The sequence below is a fragment of the Podarcis pityusensis genome, assembly GCF_964106645.2.
Source record: "Podarcis pityusensis genome assembly, chromosome: 11".
NCBI lineage: Eukaryota > Metazoa > Chordata > Lepidosauria > Squamata > Lacertidae > Podarcis > Podarcis pityusensis.
The window spans coordinates 29,244,534-29,265,601 of record NC_138036.1 but is presented as its reverse complement, the minus strand read 5'-3'; the positions used below and the strand labels follow the sequence as shown (position 1 = coordinate 29,265,601).

At 38.3% G+C, this 21,068-nt stretch overlaps 1 protein-coding gene across 12 annotated transcripts in view; it reads right to left on the bottom strand.

The window, feature by feature from the left end:
- Positions 1-1,920: 1,920 nt before the first annotated feature.
- The window catches only part of ANKRD31 (ankyrin repeat domain 31), a 53,046-nt gene continuing 33,898 nt past the window's right edge, over positions 1,921-21,068 (bottom strand). For 6 of the 12 annotated variants that reach the window (XM_080972206.1, XM_080972211.1, XM_080972214.1 and 3 more), the window contains 13 exons: positions 19,761-19,997; positions 18,442-18,633; positions 17,522-17,664; positions 15,448-15,607; positions 15,025-15,134; positions 14,049-14,136; positions 12,893-12,989; positions 11,588-12,023; positions 11,008-11,322; positions 7,762-7,902; positions 7,140-7,233; positions 5,531-5,719; positions 1,921-2,770 (listed from right to left, as the gene is read on the bottom strand). In XM_080972206.1, coding sequence (XP_080828332.1) covers positions 2,619-2,770; positions 5,531-5,719; positions 7,140-7,233; positions 7,762-7,902; positions 11,008-11,322; positions 11,588-12,023; positions 12,893-12,989; positions 14,049-14,136; positions 15,025-15,134; positions 15,448-15,607; positions 17,522-17,664; positions 18,442-18,633; positions 19,761-19,997 — 2,354 coding nt within the window. In that variant the 3' untranslated portion in view covers positions 1,921-2,618. The remainder of the gene's footprint in view (positions 2,771-5,530; positions 5,720-7,139; positions 7,234-7,761; positions 7,903-11,007; positions 11,323-11,587; positions 12,024-12,892; positions 12,990-14,048; positions 14,137-15,024; positions 15,135-15,447; positions 15,608-17,521; positions 17,665-18,441; positions 18,634-19,760; positions 19,998-21,068) is intronic. The other 6 variants (XM_080972209.1, XM_080972212.1, XM_080972215.1 and 3 more) reach the window with 6 other exon arrangements.

Sequence of the window (21,068 nt, the reverse complement as noted above, 5' to 3'; positions counted from 1 at the left end):
TGACACTGTTGAAAAACAGACTCACTAATCAACACTGTCAGAGCTGTAACAACAAATCCTGGACCATGGTGCTAAGAGACTGCTACTCTACATACTAAGACACAGTCACATGTCTCCTATATTCTGAATCTGAATTTTATCCCCTACCAGAACAGCAGCCACTCATACCATAAAATCTTGTACCGATCTACTAAATTTATACAATAAAGTTCCCCCTTTTCCTTTCAAAAAGAAAAGAGAAGGTAACATAATTACATTTTAAACTTTAGTAAATCAAATACAGAAGAAATAATATTTAACAAATGGTGTCTGTCTTTTTTAGTACCGAAAAGCCAACTTACGAGCCAAAGCTTTTACTTCATACTCATCATGTCAAATCTTGATTTTATGTTCTCCTGTAGGAACAAAGCTAATCCAAAATGCAGCAACAAGGCCTTGCAGTTGGCATGTTCCTAATTTATTAGGTGCCTTACATCAAAGAAAACAACATAAACAACAAATTGAGTGAACAGTGAAGTAAATCTAATATTCAGATAAATCTTTTGTACATTTCATAGGCAGTACAATATTCTCCTGCAACAAAAGATGAATATGAATCACTGCTCTCTTTCAACAAGTAATGCAATATGTTCGTTATAACAAAAGAGTACAGTGTAATTAAAGCGCAACAGGACCTGAATGGCCAAAAAAAAAAAAAAATCAACTAAAATAGCATTGTTTTAAGTACCTTACTCATCAAACTACATAGTTTACCTTTTTGTTACATGACAGTTTTGGACATCTGAAACCTTAGACATTCTAACAAAGTGTTGACTTTGTTAACTTTCCTTACCACAGACTTTGTTCTCTATTATCTCCAATATCTTTTTTGCCTAAGCCAGTCAACAGTCACTTCCGTACACCAGCTTATATGCCAATCAGATAATCAGTAGAGAAACTCTTCCATATGTGGCTGATAGCAATTCAGCAAAATGAGTTAACAAGGAATCTCATTTTGCATCTTTAAAATGTTGTTTAATCTGACATGAAAGAGCCCCAGAACATTTTCAACTCTGGCTATGGCAGCTGTATCTGCTACAGATACCCTAGCAAAGAAGTAGGAAATAAATCACATGTAAGACAAACACCATCCCTCCCACAGAAGATACTGCACAGTATAAAGTAGCTCCCGGGTTTAAAAGCTCAAAGAGATTATAATCAAAATGATTAAAAAGTATTTTCGCCTTGTATTTGAATGCCCGTGGATATTTCTGAATGACACTGATAATTAAGCCTTCACCTCTGTGTATTTCAAAATACTGCATTTCATAAAATACTGATATTTTATGTAATCCAATAAGTGTGGGTTTTTTAATATCTCACTGGGCCAGTGCAAAGACTGCAATCACTTTATGGTGACAAGGATATTGGGAGGAGGTTGTGAAACACTTTCTTCTCTAAAGCCTCCCCTGCTCTCATGCTAATTCTCCAACAGGCCTTAACCATGGCTATGTTACATGTCACCAACACTAATCACAGCTAATCCTAGCAACTTTCTGTAAGACATGGAAGGGGAGAGAGACCACACAATACCATGAATAGCTTTACACTGGGACCAGCTCAATGTGAAAAATCCCCAAAGGAATTACTTCCTTTAAATTAAAAGAAAACGAAAAAGAAAGCTCTCTAAATCTTCACTGTATGGTGTGTTCACACAGATGGGATTCAAATGGAGGTTCAAAATGTTGTAACTTAGTTGTGGAGCTCCATTGAAAGCTGTTTAAGATTTGTCCCCTTATAAAAGAGCTAAATATGGCCCCATGATAGGAAATGTAAATAAGACAGCTTCATCCTGCTACAAATGGAAGTTTGAGGGAAAATGAGATTTCAGGTTGCATTACAAAAACTTTCACTAACAGCAAACATTAGCCACAAAAGTAATTGAAACCAATTATCCTTTACTGGCTGTGTGGGTGTGTATAAACAAAGGTGAGCACAATTTTCAGGCCCGTATTGTAAGGTTTGCTTTCTTAGAATTAGATTCCGAGTCTGAAAGAGTCTTCCATTGAAAAACAACAACAGTGTAGGACTCTTTAGAGATAATCATTTGTTCCCTGTTCTTTAATTAGGGCTGACATATCAAAATTGGCAGATGCTGACAATTTGATTCAACCTTGCCTAAGATAACCAGACTAAACTTTCATTGGTGACCCAGAGGCTGGAGCTCAGGCCACAACTCAACACCTGTTTCACCTGAAATGCTTTTAATTTTCTGTCAGTCTGTGCTTCAGTAATAACAACAGGTGCCATCCTGACCATTTTTTTTATTTCAGCCATCTCATCCACATCAGACTTTTCCTTTCCATAATGAGGCATATCAAGGTCAAAGTGCATGGCAACTGTAACCACACAGCCGTTCGCAACCTTATCTATACCCCCCCCCCCACCTGGTCTCCTACTAAAAGCTCTCAAACAGTTTACATCTGTTGGGACACAACAAGGTTCCCTTTGTATTTTAAAAGTGATGCTAACAAAGATTTGGTGCAATAGTAAAATTCAAAAAACACAATGCAATCCTCTTCCCCAAGCTCATTAAATTTTACCAGATAGAGAAGGAAAACGTTTATCTATTTTTTTGTTTAAAATCCGAAACCCTCACAATGGACATAGAAGTTCCAGTACTGATCCATTATATGACCTGGCATAAATTCTTCATCCTTTATTAGCACTCTGCTGTTGAACTGTAGAAATCTCCTGGGTGGTGTTGAGGAATCAAGGTGGTAGGGAACTTCTGTTAGAAAGATGAAATGCACTAAATTAAAATGTCTAGCATGAAGTATAAGGAATGCTTTAAACCCCCAATTTCTTAAGTGGTGAGATATTTAAGGCAACCAGTGCTAGCTCGCAACATTTTGACTTGGGGGGGACTGCAATTTTTTACTTTGCCGTTTTCATGACAATAGGACTTGTACAGCACTTATTTAGGAAAGTGTGTCATAGCATATGTGCAGAGTGATATTTTCCTCCTCCTCCTCTCTTAAAAAAATCAATTATTTTCTGCACATTTAAGGACAGTGAAAGAGCTTCCACGTAAGAGAATCCAAGTATGATTTTCAGATCAGATTGACTCCATACCTCTTTATTTAGCAATAAAGCCATACCATGACATAATCGTTGATTTCATGTATTGTTTACACCTGCACATCCATCGACAAAAAACCAAACGCACAAAATATTTTAAACTGTAAGGAAAACCTTTTTTTACATTTGCATTTTGTTTTCCTACCCCCCAAAATCAATTTAACTATTAATTCTCCAAAACACTTTTTTCTCTAAATTAAAAGGACAAAGTATTCAAACCAAGATACCAAAAAAGGATTTGTTTCATTTGAGCCGTGGCACATCAGAACATAGCAGAACATATCTCACTCCAGGATTCAGTCCTGAAAATGCGAAGTAATTGGAGGCTCCCAGCCTATGTGTGTGCGTGTGTGCAAATGCGCGTGGGTGGGTGTGCCAAACTGGGTCTTTGATCCAGGTGAAACAAAACCTAGTTTCACCTCTGCTTTCTGTGACAGTACTCATTGGCATGGAGTCCTGGCACCTCTTTTTTTGCTGCCCATGGCAGCCATTTTGTGTGGGCACCCATGACAGTTTTATCAATTTAAGTACTGGCACCTCATTTTTTTAACCAAAAAAGCACTGTGTACCATTATGTATTATTTATTACTATATATTGTTATCAGTGCTTTTCCTCTAGAAAAAAGGGTGCCGGTACTCACCATGAAGTAGTTACAGTAAGAGCTGCACTTTTAACCAGTGCCCTTTCTTCTGCGGGTGGGGGGGAAGTACTGTGCACCCTTGAGTACCCCCAGAAAAAAAGCAGTAATTATTATTCTTGTATGGATATTATGTTCTGTTTTCATATATATAATTTATTATTGTATGTTCTATGTTGGAAATCTCCCTGTGGTCTTTCGATGAACGGTGGTATATAAATTTCAAAAAAGCAAACAAATAAATATCAAATAATATAAGCAGTCACCTAGTGAACAGGAATACAAATCTACACTGAAGTACCAATACAACTGAAGTCCAGTCATATAGCAAATTTTAAAGAGGTTTTTGTTATGAGTTTAGGGTGGGGGGAAGTAGTCTGTGTGCACTGTGCAGAGACCCTTCTAATCCCTGGATCCAGCAAATGTTAAAATATAAGCCAGCTTAGTTTCCTGTTGAGGTGATTGCCTAGTAGTTAGAAAAAGACAAAGGAGAGAGCTGAGAGTTTGCAGTGATGTAACTTAGAAGTAAAGCAGCAAACTGGAGAGAAAATCAGGGCAACGCTTGAGAGCAATGTTTGAGTTATGTTTGAATCCAAGGCTGCAGCTATGGGAGAAATTAGACTCTTTTGGGGTGTTGATGCTGCGAACCCCTCCATCGCATGCTCAGGTTGTATATACAGTATGTGTAATAAACCATATATCATGAAGACACTGCTGTCTCCATTGTGCCTCATTTCCAAACAGAAATACAAACCCCGGATAAGTGCCTGAAACCCCTGGAATCTCCCACCACTCAGGGATTTGGATGGCATGCAACACTTAAAAAAATAGACAATAAACACACATTCATCCACCACAATGGTTACAATTTTTCTAAGATGGAAGACCTCTCTCTTCTAAGTAAAGAAATAGGATTGTCTGGATCTGTTTCCACAGTTCTTACAAAACAGCATCTTCTCTGGGAAAACTGAAGCATACAGTTGCCCTTCTCATATTATGTTTGCACACTTCAGTTTACATAAGTGTGAGCACCTCTAGCTACAAAAAGCAACGTGGTAGGTTACCCTTAGGGAAGCTGCTTATGAGGAGGCCAAAAAAGCAGACAGATGTTTTAAAATACAATAATGCCCTGAAGAAGATTCTCAGTTAAAACAGATATTGTATGTCACTATCCAGATGCTCTCCCCATTTTAAGAACTAAATCCTGATTAAGTCTTTCAGTATCAAAAGCATTTAACACTCCATCAATAAATGCATATCCTTAGTATGGGTTATTTAAAGAGCAATAAGCTTTATTTTGGAAGATTCACTGCAGATGTGTAGTATATGTTCAGTATCTCTAAGAGGATGCAGGTTGCAACCATATGTTTAGATAATTAAATGTTCTATTTTGGCTTTGCTGTTCATTCCCAATTATCCAATATGTATGTGGATTCATAAGATATACAACGTCCTACATATATTTGTTATATTATACAGCAAATCAGATAAATGTAGAAGGCAGGGCTTTGTAAAGTGTCTTTCACAGTTAGACTACACTGAATTAGGAAAAACCACAGAATATTTAAAGACAACCATAGTCTAATAGCACAGGCTCTGAAGCAGTAAACAGAAAATGCACGCTTTGCAGAAAGAAAAAGGGTACAATTCAACAGCAAACTAATCTTATTTTTTGTGCCAAGACCAAGAGTTTGCAATAGTCCTACCACCAAAATTCTACTTGCAACAAACTTGTGACAAAACAGGATTGCATGTGGTCTTATTTTACTTACTTGTTTCACTGACTGCTGTCATTATTTCCTCAGCTTCTGTTTCAGGGGACAGAGAGATTTCCATTTCTTCCTGAGGAAAGGGTGCAGTTTCCTGCCTTATATTCTCTGCATTCTGAGAGGAAGCAGCCTTATGACTAAAACAGCAGTACTCAGCACCTCGGCTGTGATTGCATCTTGTAGAGTTTCTCCCTGGTTGAAAACAATAAAAAATTATCTGTGTAACATGCTGGCCAAGGGAAGTCTTGAACCAGAGCCTCCAATACATTCCATCGTTCCTGTGCCACCAGCATTCTAGTTCCTCAGGGGAGGGCCAGGTTCTGTGCGTCAAGGGTGTTCTCTAGGTGACAGTCCTAGTCTGGATGCTATCAGTTGATCATACACAGCCTGGTCAGCTGACCTCAAAAACTAATGGAAACATAGCAGACCCTATAAACCTTTTCAGCCAAGCCAAGCCAAGCCAAGCCAACTCCTCAGTCTGAGCAACTTGTTGCTTTATTATGGATATGCTTCTGTTCCCTGACTGATCCGGTATTTTGGTTATCTTTGGCATTCATTAACCATTTAATCATATCCTCTGGGCAGGATGTGACCTTCATCCTGTCCACAATCACATCTTCCTGCCTCTGGTCCTTGGTTCTTGTTTGTCTCATCTGTTATCAAGCTCCCAGCCCTTCACATCTACCACAGGCTTATCATAGCAACACCTGCTTGTGTTGGACTTGTGTTCGGCCTATTAAAAAACTTAGGGCCAGGCCTGACAATTTGTTCCTAATTGGTGCATTAGGCAAGGGGTGGCTTTGTTCTGGTGTATGTCAAGAAGTCATGGGGAATATGCAAGCCAAGAGAAATATATCTGTCCAATAAGAAATATATCTTTCCTCCCAGAAATTGCTGGGTGTGAGGTTCACTCCATATGGCAGAAATCCCCTCACTATTTTTGACATTTCTAGAAAATACAGCAGCACCATTTATTCATTTTGCTTATCAATACTGGGATCATATATCACCTGGACATCATTTTAAAAGATTTCTTTCATATTATTGTTTAAAAATAGAAGTTATAACTTGGAGTTCATAAATAGTTACTAATTTGTATCAGAATATTCCCTTACCCAATGTTGATACCTCTAAGCACAAGTTGGTAATAGATATTTTAATCTGCAATAGTGTCTTCCTTGTGTGTATATAAACAGTTTTGACTGAAGCCAATATTTCTTATTCCCAAAAACAACTAGAGGACAGTACTTCTGCAGAATGCTGTTTCCCTCAGCCACACAAACACTGGATTAAATTCACAAAATTTCCAGCAAAGACAAGTTTAATTAAGCCATTAACTCTTAGCACTTACGGGTTCTCCAACCCATGTAGGTTAACTCACTAGCTTCGCTCAGGAGAGAATCACAGCAAACCATAACATTACCAACAGAGAAAACTTGTCTTGTTAGCATTTCTGAGGCACATGCATGGCTCTACTAAAAAATGCTGTTATGTCCATAATTTGTGATTAAAGATAGAAAAAGTGTGCAGTAGAAGTCTGAGGATTTATAAACCCTGTCCTTTTGGGGGGCATTTTCATCTAAATGGAATTCACATTTTAGTCAGCACATACCAAATAGCTTATTTTGTTGCACTGTTAACTCTGGTTCCTCAGAAACATGAACTTCAGCAATAATTTTTGACAACAGAGTTCCACAGTATGTGACCTGTATAAAGGCAAATATATGTCACTGAAGATGTTATTTACTTCATTTAAAAAATGCATCAAGAACTATTGAGCCCGTGTCAAAGTAATATATCTGCTTTGTACACTTCCTGCAAGTCGAGTATGGAAAAACAAAAAGCCAAAGTCAAATGCAGAAGACTACACAGGACTATAATGCTTTGCAGCTTTCCCCCCTTCTTTTTCTTGCTTATTTTTTAAAAATACACTTTTTAGTTGATGACAGTTTTCCTTAAAAATAATAATGAATGAATTGTACAGAATGTGATAATTATGATAATAATAAACAACCAGTTGCTGTGCTCATTAGGCCTGGCCCACCTGAGCAGATCCTGCTGCTTCTAATAAAGAGTTAACTTCATTTACACCATGTGATTTATTGCTGACTCGCTCCTGACATTGCCTGCCTGCCTGTGCTCAGACAAACTACCACTACACTGCTCACTTTCATGCAACAAACTTCACACTAATATTAAATTTTAATAGGTGACAGAAAATGTAATGAGCCTACCTTGTTGTATACATATTTCCAGCTTACAGAAATGTCACTTCCTAGTAGTGCTTTAATCCATTGAACTAGATTTTGGTAAACTGAGTTATTGCCAGCTCTGACTTTACCATTTCCAAAAAGGCTGGCTTTATGTTTGGAATCCTAAATTAAAAACAAAAACAAGGAACACAAAACAATTAAGAATTATAATCCCCTACACTTTGAACCACTAGCACCTCTTAGACTATGTAATTGTCTGAGCTGAAGATCATCATGCTGTGCTCCTTACCGGAGCTATGATGAGTGCCGACAACTGCTGGACAGATCACCAATTAATACGTTCCATGATAGCTATCAGGATTATACCTCAACACTAGCTTCAAGGAAGGAAACCAGAGTGCAAAATGAACATTCAAGCCCTTCAAGATCCTATTATGTAGGATTGCTTCCAAACGACTCTTAAGGACCATCTGCTTTCAGAGTTCCCTGATAACACTGAGGAACAATGGGCCAAGCTAAAAGCATCCATTATCGCAGCCTGTGAACAAACTATTGGATACCAAACCAAGAAACACCAGGCTGGTTTGATGAGAATGATAGTGAGATCGAACACATTATTGCCAAGAAAATGAAGGCCTTTCAGATTGGGCAAAGGGATAGAAACTGCACCACTAAGAAAAAAACCTATGCCAATGCTTCAAAGAAGAACCAGAGAACTAAATAACATCCGATGGATAAAAAAAGCTGAAGAGATCCAGCACTTAGCAGACACTCATAATGCACAGAGTTTCTTTAAAGTCACAAAGACCATCTATGGGCCAATAAATCATGGTATATGCCCGCTATGCTAAACAGATGCTACCACACTTCTAAAAGATAAAGAAGCTATTGCACTGCGCTGGAAAGAATATTACCAGCATCTTCTTAACTACAACTCCCCCGTAGCTGCTGAGGTCCTCTCACAAATTCCGCAAAAACAAATTAAAGATGAGCTTGCAGTATCTCCAAATCTGGGAGAGTTGTGTACAGCTATTAATCAAACGAGAAACAACAAAGCCAGTGGGCCTGATGGGATATCTGCCGAAATATTCAAAGTGGGAGAAACTGAACTTACACAACAACTTCACAAGCTTATTGATAAAATCTGGGAGAGGAGATTCCAGCAGACCAAATAAATAATAATAATAATAATAATAATAATAATAATAATAAATTTATGCCTGCCCATCTGGCTGGGTTTCCCCAGCCACTCTGGGTGGCTTCCAACACATACAAAAACATAATAAAACACCAAACATTTAAAACTTCTTGATATAGCCTTCAGATGTCTTCTAAAAACTGTGTAGTTCCTTTATCTCCTTGACATCTGATGGGAGGGCACTCCACAGGGACGGTGCTACTGCTGAGAAGGCCCTCTGCCTGGTTCCCTTAACTTCATTTCTTGGAGTGAGGGAACCACCAGAAGACCTTCGGAGGCCCCTTAGGGCCAAGGCTGTAAAAAGGAAACTAGCACTATTGCCATTAAGATTCATCCGTTGTTCAACACTGAATAAAAGTAAAATTATGACATTCAAAAGATCAAATGAAGGTTCCAAAAGCTCTCACAGTTTCACAGCTGATCAGCTCCCAGGAGAGCTATAAGCAAAAGAGACCTGCAGTCTCACTTGAAAAGTACTTCCACCCCATCATCTACAGTATTTGCCAACCCTTCTCAGACTGGAATATGGCAACCGTCAGGAAAACAATATGAACTCTACTCTATGGGGGGGAAACCTATGGAGCATAAAAGCCACAAGTTGTACACACCTGGAAAAAAATATACCTGAAAACATTAGGTTGTATCCCATGAAGTTGTCCCATTTGCACAAGAACTTCCACTTGCACAACGTAACTCCTCCATCTCCTTCCCTTGTGCTTCACCCAAATCTGTTATGTTTGGGGAGAGAAGGAGGGGGAGTTCCATTGCACAGAGGTAATTGCATAAATGGGATGTATTCATTGGATACAGTCCCCTGGAAGGCTTGTTTAAAAGCACATCAAGCTTTTAAACCCCTTAGAGGTAGCAGCACAAGTAAAAGACAGTTTTAAAATTTTTCCATGGCTCCTCCTCTCTATAACCCACAGGACTACAAAGACCATGAACTATTTTGTCAGTAGCAGCTGCCAGTTAATTCTATCATACCGGCCTCGCAATTTCCCCCTCGTCCACTTGCTTGCTGTAATAAGCAGAAATTGTCCCCAGCTAAGAAGCTGAGTGGAAAAACTGCAGTTTGCAGTACATCTGCTGCCATCATAGTGCTGCAAGGGAAGGCCAGAGGATAGAGAAAATACAGGCACTACAGCACTGCATTTCTTTGCAAGTAATGCATGTTGGGACATAATTGCATCTGTGTATTGCCCCACACGCTCTTCTGACACTAAGCTAGGACACAGCACAATCAAATGGCATAGGCCAGCCTTTATTTGTGTTCCTGCTTATTTTTGACAATACAGGGCAAAAGAGCACTCTTAGCACCCAGCTGAATCAGGGCGGAGGGGAAGAGAAGCTAGAAAATAATCTCTGAATACTTATTTTTAATGCTAGAATTTGAACCAGGTCCTGATTGTATTATAACATATATGTTGCCTAAACAATGCAGTAATGGAGCAGGCAAAATCATTAGAACGTTATTTAGGCATAATTGAGATAAGATGGCGCCCGGCACACTTCCCCTGTGCCGATGGACGCTTGTGCCAATAGGAAAAACTTGAGCTCTTAGCAGAGTTCTTAGCAGAGTTCTGCAGCGGTAGAAAGTGTTGCCTTGTGTGTGGATAATAAATCAGACTGAACGCAGGCTTCTTGCTGATCTCTAACAGCCTTTAATGAGAAGAAAAACATCATAAATCAGCCAGGCGAGAGAGCGGACATTCTTTCGTCTCTCAGCCAAAATCGAAAGGAAAACTCACACACAATGAAAGATTCCAGTATGTGAACCAAACCACGCCTCAGAATGTGAGACGTCACACAGAACTGTTTAACCCTGATTCTCCTCGCAAATTTCCTCCTGACCTCACAATTCACCCCCAACCACATTTGTATACCTACAATGTCAGATAACACTTCCTATATGAAAGCTTATGCCATAATAAATTTGTTAGCTTTAACGTGCCACAGGATTATTTGTTGCTTCTAATGATCAATTAGCTTTTGCTAAGAATTCATTACTCTGTGTTTTTTAAATACATTTTGCATTGATATTGACATTGCTTTGCAACCGAACAATCTACCTGCACTGTGAATTCCAGAACATCATCTCCGGACTTAATCTTTCCCAGTTCAAGCAGATCTAATAGCTGATTTTTCTTCCTTCTGCTTGCTTTGAAGTTTAATTGTTTTTCGGAATTCTGACTGTTAGAACATTGAGAAGAACTTGGGCTGATTCTGCTTTGTGATAGCGCATGAGAAAATATCCCTGCAGGCTCTAAATTAGCATTAAGCAAGTGTCTATTTTTTGGGATGTTTTTCTGATGAGTAGCGAGACAGCTGTGTGTAGATTCTAATTCTGGTTGCATCTGCAAATCCTCACTTACATTTGAGTATTGCTGTGAAGACACATTAGAGAAAACATGTTGACTTTCAGTGGTTTGCTGAATAATAATATTATTATTATTGACAACAGTACTTTTAGCAGCTGAACTATTTAGTGTACACATTCTTGGGAATTTGCTTCTTTGTAGTGCCACTGATGTATGATCAGTATATTCTATGTGTGTCTGTTGAATAAGGCAAACTACATGTTCTGAAGGCAATGTTGTCTGATCTATAGTATGGTTTATAGTATGATCTAACATACTTCAAATGTGTTACCTTTGTTAACTTCTCAACGTTATATTCCTTGGGTTTGTTTTCAGATGCCGTTTTTTTGGGACCAAGTCCTTTTTGCCTTTTTTCTTTTCCATTCCCTCCTGACATATTCAGAGACCTGTTTGGATACTGGCTGGATTCTTGATCTAAATAAATATTGTCTCTGACCCAACTGTTTTCAAGGCCTATAGCTATATCAGAAGAGGCTGCTATTCTCCCAGATGGATCATCTTCTGTGTTGTTGCGTTCACAAGAGCCATGTATGCTTGGGACATATTTTGCTGAATGTGAAGCCTCCTTTTTTGCATTCTTATAATTTTGTATTTTCTGGCCTAGTTCTTTCTGCTTCTGTGCCATGAGCAAAAGACTCTTTTGTCTGGAAACAAGCTTTGCTATCTGTTCCCTTAGGGCTCCCTGTTTAAAAGATTCTGCAGAAGCTCTGAAATCAAATTTAAAAACAATTGAACAGTCAATTGAACTTCCATGAAAAATACATATTGTTTAAAATGAACCACCCATTCCATTTAAGAATATGGCTTGCCTCTAAGCATAATGATCAGATCCATCTCTTTCCATTCCAGGTTAGTCTCATATATGTTCATTCATAAGTCCATCACATCTCTTTCTGCATTAATATGTAGATTTTTTTAAATGCAGATTTTTTTTAAAAAAAAGAATCTGCATTAAAATGTGTATTCCAAAACATACTTTCTCACAAATATATATGCCAAAATGTATTCTATCCTAAAGTATACACATTTTGCATGCTTCTCCTTTTTGTTTTTAAATTGCACCACAATATTCAGAGATGTGCAAAATTAAAAAGAGTAACAGAGTTCAGATTCATGTATTAATCCAGGAGGTGGATCAGGCCAGTTTGTATCAAAATCTGCAAAGAACAAATTTCTCAACCTTCCCTAATAATGAATCACAAAAATAACGAATAACAAAAGCTTTTTTAAACCACCCTAAATGAAGGTAGCAAACATTTTTTAAAAGGCAGAATCCTATTTTGAAATATTTTAGTCATACTGATTTTTATTTAAAACAATACAAATAAATAAAAGCATAATTCTCACAACAGCTAAAAACAGATGCCAAAGCAGCACCAGATCTTTACTACTTTTTGTAGAACCAGGATTGATTTAATTTAATGGGAAGTATATAAGGTTTAAAACTGATGAAGGGTCTGAGAATGTTGGTAGCATACTACAATTTTGCTTGATTTCAAAGTAAAAAATAATAATTCCATGCTCTATTTTGTAAAAAAAAAAGAAAAGAAAAACCTATAGTTTTTCTTCTGCCTACCTGTATTTCTTAGCAAGATCATCCCTTTCTGATTTCTGTTTGGCAAGTACAGCATTCAGAATGTTCTGTATCTGAGATAGATCTTGGATATATAGATCTGTTCAACATTTACAGATTTAATAAGTTAATAGACTAAACTGACATGCCTCCTTTTGATAATTTGTAACAAAGGCAATAAAAATGTGGCAGTTAAAACAATGTGACAGAGAAATCAGCTAGTATTGTCTACTCTTGAGCTTTTTAAAGCAAATTTCATCCTACAAATTGCTTTACAAGCCTATACAATTTTGTATGCAATACAAAATCCATGCCAATATCACAGAGAATATTAATTTATTTCTATTCTGTCCTTACAGCTGAGGACAGTAACTAATAAACTAGCAAAATGAAACAATAAAAAAAATTTTTTAACAATCCAATACAGTCGTACCTTGGATCCCAAATGCCTTGGTACTCGGACGTTTTGTGAACGTTCTTTGGAACCCGACGTCCGATGGGGCTTCCACGGCTTCTGATTGGCTGCAGCAGCTTCCTGCAGCCAATCAGAAGCCGCACTTTGGTTTCTGAATGTTTTAAAAGTCAAACAGACTTCCAGAATGGATTCTGTTTGACTTCCAAGGTACGACTGTACCTTCACAGCTAACCATTTCAAGGTTGGCAGGAACAGCATCCTTCAGTAGCTTTCAGTCATTAAACATCTGAGTGAACAGGAATATTTTAAAATTCCTCCTAAATATTAAAATGAGGAAGGTAGATGGACCTCAATCAGGCAGGAACTGCCACCCTGTGCCAATGAGGCAGCACCCAATGGTGGCACCTCTTCTTAAGGAAAGCTGTCTTTAGGGACCATGCCCTTTGCTTCCTGTTAGAGTGATACACTGGATCCTGAACTGAATTGGCACAATTCAGGACAACACAGGATTGGGATGGATCATATTGAGGCAGCCCCCAATTGCTCCAGTTTGAGTCCCAAGCTTCAGAAGTTTGCGCCTGTTCAATGTAGTAGGTTCACCAGTTTTTACAATGGGAGTCTTTCCAGCATCTATGAACATGAATCCAAGACGCAACTTTGGAGTTACAAAAAGACTGTTACTCCAACATAACAATGAAACACACATTTAGCCAATCTTTCATGGGTTATACAATTTATCCACACCTGCATCTCTTTGGCTTCTTAATTCAAAGAGCAAAAGTCTATCCTGTTTCTCTTCTATATTCTGCAATACTTCGTTGATGGACTCGTGCTGTCAAATGAAAATCATTGTTCGCTTTATTAAAGACAGGCAGTCTGGAACTGAACTAAAACATGAGAACTTGGAAAGCGGCCAGGTATTTTACCTGAGCCAGCTGTGCTGGATGGATAGGTGCACACAACTTACAAAGAGAGAAAGGTGTACAGTGATTTACTGTTATGAAGGTTTGTGCTGCTACTGTCTGCAAAACATGTGGTCTGATCCAAAGAACCATCAGCAAAAAGCAGAAGTGCAAGCACCAGGGGAAGAGTTCATGACATGCAATGATACATAGATTCTATAATACTTATGCTGGCAAAAACAACACAAGCGGAAGAGTAGTTTTGGAATAGGTTCCACTTTTCTTGTGTAACACAGTAACATGAGGTGCAGAATATCCTTTGTGTAAGTGAAATACACCTTGTGCGTGCAGAAAGGCATTTATTTTTTTTAATCAGCTTTGCCTTGAACTCTTATAAGAAGCTGCTGCCTAGGAAGTCCTGATGCAAGGAAAAGACTGTGCTTGGAACAGTCAGGGGCGAGCTGTTCTGCATCTCCCTGACTGGGTAATGGTTGCCAAAGGGGAAAGAAGGAGTCAGGTTATTCCTGCTCTCTTTTGGCATGGGCAGGGGTTGCTTTCATGGAGTGGGAGATTTCTTTGGGTTTTATTTCCTTTCTTTTAAATATGTTATTGAAATATTACTATTTAAATCTTGTGTAAGTTGTATCTTATTGTATTGTTTGGATTTTGTGTTTACAAGTTTTATGAGCAGCCTTTTTGGCCAAAAGGTGAACAGAAACGTCACATAACACAAACGTAATTCACGATTCAGCAACTTCATACATGCCACATTTGATGCTAACGCATGGAAACAAAACTGCTCAACTATCTATACTCACTGTGTCACAGCTCTGTTTAGCTGAATTGAGCTGTGAAACCATGTTATCCTCTTCACAGCTACTGCAGCTATGGATTTTTCTAGACCTAGAAGTGTGTAACTCTTTTTCGCCTAAATCAAGAAATAATGATTATAGTTTCAAAATAAGTTATGAATGTACCAAGTCAACATAGTATCAGCTTGAGTACACATATATTAAGTACAAGGGGGGGGGAATCTGGTTGTGCACATGCACATGTGCGTATTTGCCATTTGATACCTTCTTCTGAAAATCAAATCCACTTAAGACACACTAAAATGGAGAATTAATTACAATAGGACCAGGGTGCTGGAAAACAAGTGACTTCGGGAAGCTTATCATGCTATTGGATGCTTTTTAAAAAGGATAAAGAAAGTTGCAGTTAATATGAAGGAAGGGACATACCAAGCACATCAGTCCTCTGATGAGCCTCTTTGGTCTCAGTAGCACCATAAGATTTAAGGAGTTCTTTCATTTTGTCACAGGTGGCTTCATCCAGGGCATTGTTCCCACAGTCGTCCATCTCATTTGGGTTTGCACCATGAAGTAGTAGACACTGTGCTGCCTGCAACACATTTCTTAATTATTCACTCCTATGGTCTAGTTACTATTTTTTCATGTTCCTCTGCTCTTACAATAGTCCAGAGACTGGCCAAATGTTAAGATCAGAAACAGACATTCAGCTTCCTTTTTCCGATTCGTTTTAAAATTGTATTTATTTTATTTTACAACATTTATATACCACTTCAGGGTAATAAAACCTCAAAACAGCTTACAAAAAAATAAAATAAAACAATAACATTATAGTAAAAAAAACAGTTTAAAACAAGAATATACATTGTTGCATATATGTTGCTAACTGAAAAATGATGAGGGAATTAGAAGAGGAAAGGATTTGTGATGGCCAATAAACTGGTACAAAGGGAGTATCTCCAAGAGATGTTGGGAAAATAAAAGAATCCAGAAGCAAAACCTAAGTTGGACTCTGTGTTTTATCACTACCTCCTCTATCAAAGGCTAAATGCAAAGACAGGCTTGTTTTTATTGTTGTTGTTTAGTCGTTTAGTCATGTCCGACTCTTCGTGACCCCATGGACCAGGGCATGCCAGAGACAGGCTTAGGGACGGATAAATCTGACAATTTCAGTTCTCCCATTTTCTCATTTTTTGAATACTAAAGTCCACACTCCACACTCAGTTCTGCAGCAATTTATACTCCCCCCCAAAAAAAACTTCATGAAAACTAGTCAGCATGTTAGTGCATATTTCTCCTGATAAATACATTTAAGTGTAGTATTGACTTATACATATGCCAATACTATGCAAGCAGTTTCCTCAAGATAAAAATTTATATGATGTGTTCACTAATATAAGCAATTTATATATTGTTTTCACTAATACATGCATTTTAAACACACTTCCCACTAATATAAGCATTTATGTACACATTGTTTGGTTGGGCAACTGTGTCACAAAATTCAGAGAAGTGATGAATTTAAAATGATAATCATGTTTCAGTTTCTGTATCAGTTTGCAAATCAGATAGCTCTCATTAAAATGCAAAAACACCAAGCAAACCTAATTTCTTCCCCATCCCTACCCAGGCCATAGACATCAAAAGCCCTTCAAACAAGGTGCCTTCTATATCAGAGGCTGCTAATATTTTGGGGCCTGTGGGCGTACTTTTAAACCAGAGAAACTGATGTAGGCACTACACATAAACATCGCAACCAAGTGCATACCACAACCTTGTCTATGGACTACAACAGAATGCTTCTGTCAAGGCGAGTTTCAGTGAGGTGGAGGAGGCACAGTGGGCTCTAATGAAGGCCTCTGCAGGAACATGTGAACCCTATGGTTGTTATGTTGGCAAACCCTTTATTAATTCAATTAGGTCCTTCTTAATTAGGATTTGAAACACGCTTTGAAGCTGGTTGTGACGTTTGCCCTCCTAGGTGTGTGACATCATACTGGGTTCATAAGGAAAGGGTTAACGAAGTGTAAAATGACTAACCAATAGGAACCCAAGGGGAGGAGTTAGAGTTAGAGTTGTTGAGAAGTCAGTCTGGGGTTAGAGAAGAAAGAGGGAGGATAAGTCTGTGGGTTGGGCTAGTCTGATGTGAGAGAGTGAGAGAATCTGTTAAGAGGAGTCAGTCAAACAGTTGATATATATAATCAGTCAGAAGGTATTAGGAAGGTATAGGCCGGTAAAGAAACTAAAGTTAAGAAACTGACAAGAAAATTATCTGAGAAACCATAAACTTGTTAATACTTATAAAACAAACTTGTTTATTTGGTTTAATTTTAACAACTGTCTGGACTCAGTGTGTACCCGAGAGTAACAGGTTGGTGGCAATGGGAAAGCGAGCACAGTGGTGGCACAAGGATCAATAGACCGTCAAATGTCCAGGGACCCTGTGTGATCGCCACACTGGTAAATAGAGGGTGGACGAGAGAGAGGCTGGTTAGCACAACATTACCTCAAAATGGTTGCCTGAAACAGCATCATGAATTGGAAAAACACCATCCAGGCTTTTAGAATTCACATCAGCACCAGCTTTGAGCAGCTCTTCGATAATCTCAGTAAAGCCCTTATTGGAAGCTTCATGAATTGCTGTCCAGCCTAGTAAAACCAGAGTTAGATATGAGTCTGTAAGATGCATGAGCCTTTACTTAATATTGCTGTTGTGGTTATCAAGATACCATTCATCATTCAAGGATCACAGGGTGGTTTATGTATAAAACCACAAAAATATGTAGCATAATAACAAACTAAACAATGACCCTCACACACAATTTAATTTTTTAATTAGTCAAAAGCCTGGGTGAAGTGGGAAGTTTGAGCCTGGTGTCTAAAGCTATTTGCACCCCACAAATGGGGAGCTACTGAAGAAAAGGCCCATTATCATGTTGCCACATCTAATAATATGTAATAATTTTCCTACATTGGCCTGGATCCAAATAACTGTACAGCTTTTTCCAGGTGCTCAAGAGAACTTTGAACTTGAAAGGAGTTTTGAAGGCAGATTATGATCTGTTGTTCATAGAAAGCAGTTCAAAGTCCCACCCAAATTTCTTTTTTCCAACTATAATAGCGCTTTAGATCCAGGCCACTTTACATATTTGCACACCTATTCATCTACTAGACATCTGTTCGAATACAGTGTGCATGTGTCCATATGTATATATCAGTATATATATATTTCTCCATGGAGCATAATATTAATCCTATATAACCATGAAGCATCCTTATTTGGATGTTGCTGTTGGCAGTGAAGAAGAGAATTTGATAAGAAAGAGAGAGAGAGAGAGAGAGAGAGAGAGAGAGAGAGAGAGAGAGATGATTCTAGGGTCACAGCATAGCAGAAAACATTTAAACTATAAATCAAGAATACCACACCTGCATTATCTTTCTGATTTACACATGCTCCAGATGCTATTAAAGATTTCACTAAAGACAAATCTCCTTTTTTAGCAGCCAAATGCAAACAAGTTTCTCCTTTGGCATTTGTTTTGTTTATTCTTGGTTTTATGGTACACAGCAGCTGATCAGAAGAAGCTAGTTTCTCCGTTTCACTAGAATGTGAAGAGTCTAAAGACATATTTTGCACTCATTAATAATTACATAAGGTATTTTGAGGGGCACTGCTACACCAAATGCTAGATGCTGGCCAATACTTTTTAAAGGAATACCACTTGCCAAAACATGCTTTCAAAGACACTGGTGTAAAATATTCACACATCAGTGTCAACATTAACAACCTTTTGAACTTCAGCTGTGTAAATCTAAAACAATTATGTCTCCTAAAGTTTACATAACATTAGTCCGTTTCTTCAGTCTTCTGTTATCAGATAACATCTATACAAATATATGTTTATGCATATGTATACACACACACACACACACACACACACACACAGACACACACACATTTTTTATAATAACCATGAGTTCATATAGCCTTATCATGTGTACCTTACAGATAATAAAATAATAATAATTTCGGGAGAAAATGGAGAAGAGCAATGACTTAAAAGAGAATGAATCTAAGCAAGGCACAAAGTGCTTATATGTAAAAGGTCAAGGAGATTCCACTTTCAAATATATGTGGGACATTCCATTAACTTAGATTCTTAAACTAGTGAAGGAAGAAAGGAAGGACTGTATGAGCTTTGAGTCAGGGCTGGCCCACCCCTGAGGCAAGCTGAGGCAGCCACCTCAGGTGGTGGAAGCCCAAGAGAAAGTGTCCCCGTGGCTGCCCTGCCTTGGCAGTGATGTGGTGGCAGCAGCTTCCACCAAGATCTCATGAGATCTCATGCAGTCTGCAAGATTTTGTGAGAAGTTGCCGGAACCCACCACCATCATCTCCACTTCATGGGTGCCACTGCACGACCCAGGTAAATGAGGCTGTGGTGGGAGTGACACCTTCTCATTTTGCCTCGGTGAAATGGGACATGCTGCCCCTGCTTTTAGTCCTCTTCCAGCTGCGCCTCAGATATTCTTTTGGAGGCCAAGATATGTCTGAACAATCTCAAAGTGACAGTGGAAATCTGACTCAATTCAACCACAACATTCATTTCTGCAATGTTATTAACTGCTTACCTGAGGGGTGGTTAACCTCTTCCTATTTAGATATTACCAAACTACAGCCAATGGGAAGTTGGGAGTTGTAGTTCAGCAACATCGAGACGGCCACAGGTTAACCATACCTGTCTTACCTAATGAATGTGGGATTTGCTGCTCCTCAGTCGAATTAAACTGTAAAGGAGTTGCACTATTGCTAGAACACAAATGTGCATTTTGGCAATCCTCAATGGATATAGATTCCATTCTTTTACTTTGGATAGTTTCTAATTCATTTGACTGTAAAGATACATCTGGAGTATTGTTTGAATTTTCTTTATCATTCTTCTCACTGTAACATTTTCCAAGGATCTGAGTTTGTAGTGATTTATCTGTTGAATAAAAAAGTGCAGTGTCTCCATGAGGAATGTTAATGAAAATACCATAAAGTATATTATTACAGACATGATTAGTATGAGCTGCCTGCTGCTCTTGAAATATTCACCAAACTTTTTAAGATTCCACAGAAAATTATTACAAAATGCTTCTATAAAAATCTATTAACATTTCTATTGCTTGCTCTGAAACAAAAGATACTGTAGCAATAGCTTGTTTCGTGCATCACATTAAGCTGTAGTTAAAATAAACTATGGTTTATGTGGCTGAGCAACATACTGGTGCCTACTGCTGGAATTGTGGATGCTTTACTCCTCCCCTGCTCCTGCTGGGAAACAAGGCATGTGCTGGCTTTTCATGCTACCCAAACCTGACCTTATGGCTTGTTTCTCTCCACACTATGAGAAGAAACTAAACCTTGTTCTTGGCTTACTGTTCATGCTTTGTTTTGGGGAAACAAACCACAAGCCTGAGTTCAAATGACGTGACAAATCAGACCATGGCTTGTTTCCAAAAAGCATGGAGGCACAGGAGTGAAGCACCTGCATGCTGTTTGTTCATGTTAAACCCGTTGATTTTAACTACGATTTAATGTGAGGTGCAAACCAGGCAAACGTTTCATTGTGCTAATATAAAATGCCATAATTTTTACTAAGGTGCTCAGTATTAAGCCTTGCTTAAAAGAACATTTGGAGCCAACTGTTTTTACATGCAGTGGTAACCCTAATGTAGAGTACGTTACTAATTTAACTCATTGCAGAAAATCATTAAAAAATTACTACCATATCTTACTACAAGGAATCTTATGAAGATGATCTATGAAATGAACAGGAATTATCCCCAGCATGCTCGCAAGTCTAACTGCCTTTAGGTTTCACAGGGGAACTTTACACTTTCTTTGAAAGCCATAAGTGCATCTATCAGCTATTTGGGGATGGTAACTGGGGTACCTTTTGCCCCACAATCCCTTCTTATCAGCCAACAGTGCAATTTCTGCATTTTAAAGACTCATTAAATACTCTTTTTCACTGTTGAATCAGGGATATATTTTAATTTTCTGCTTAGAA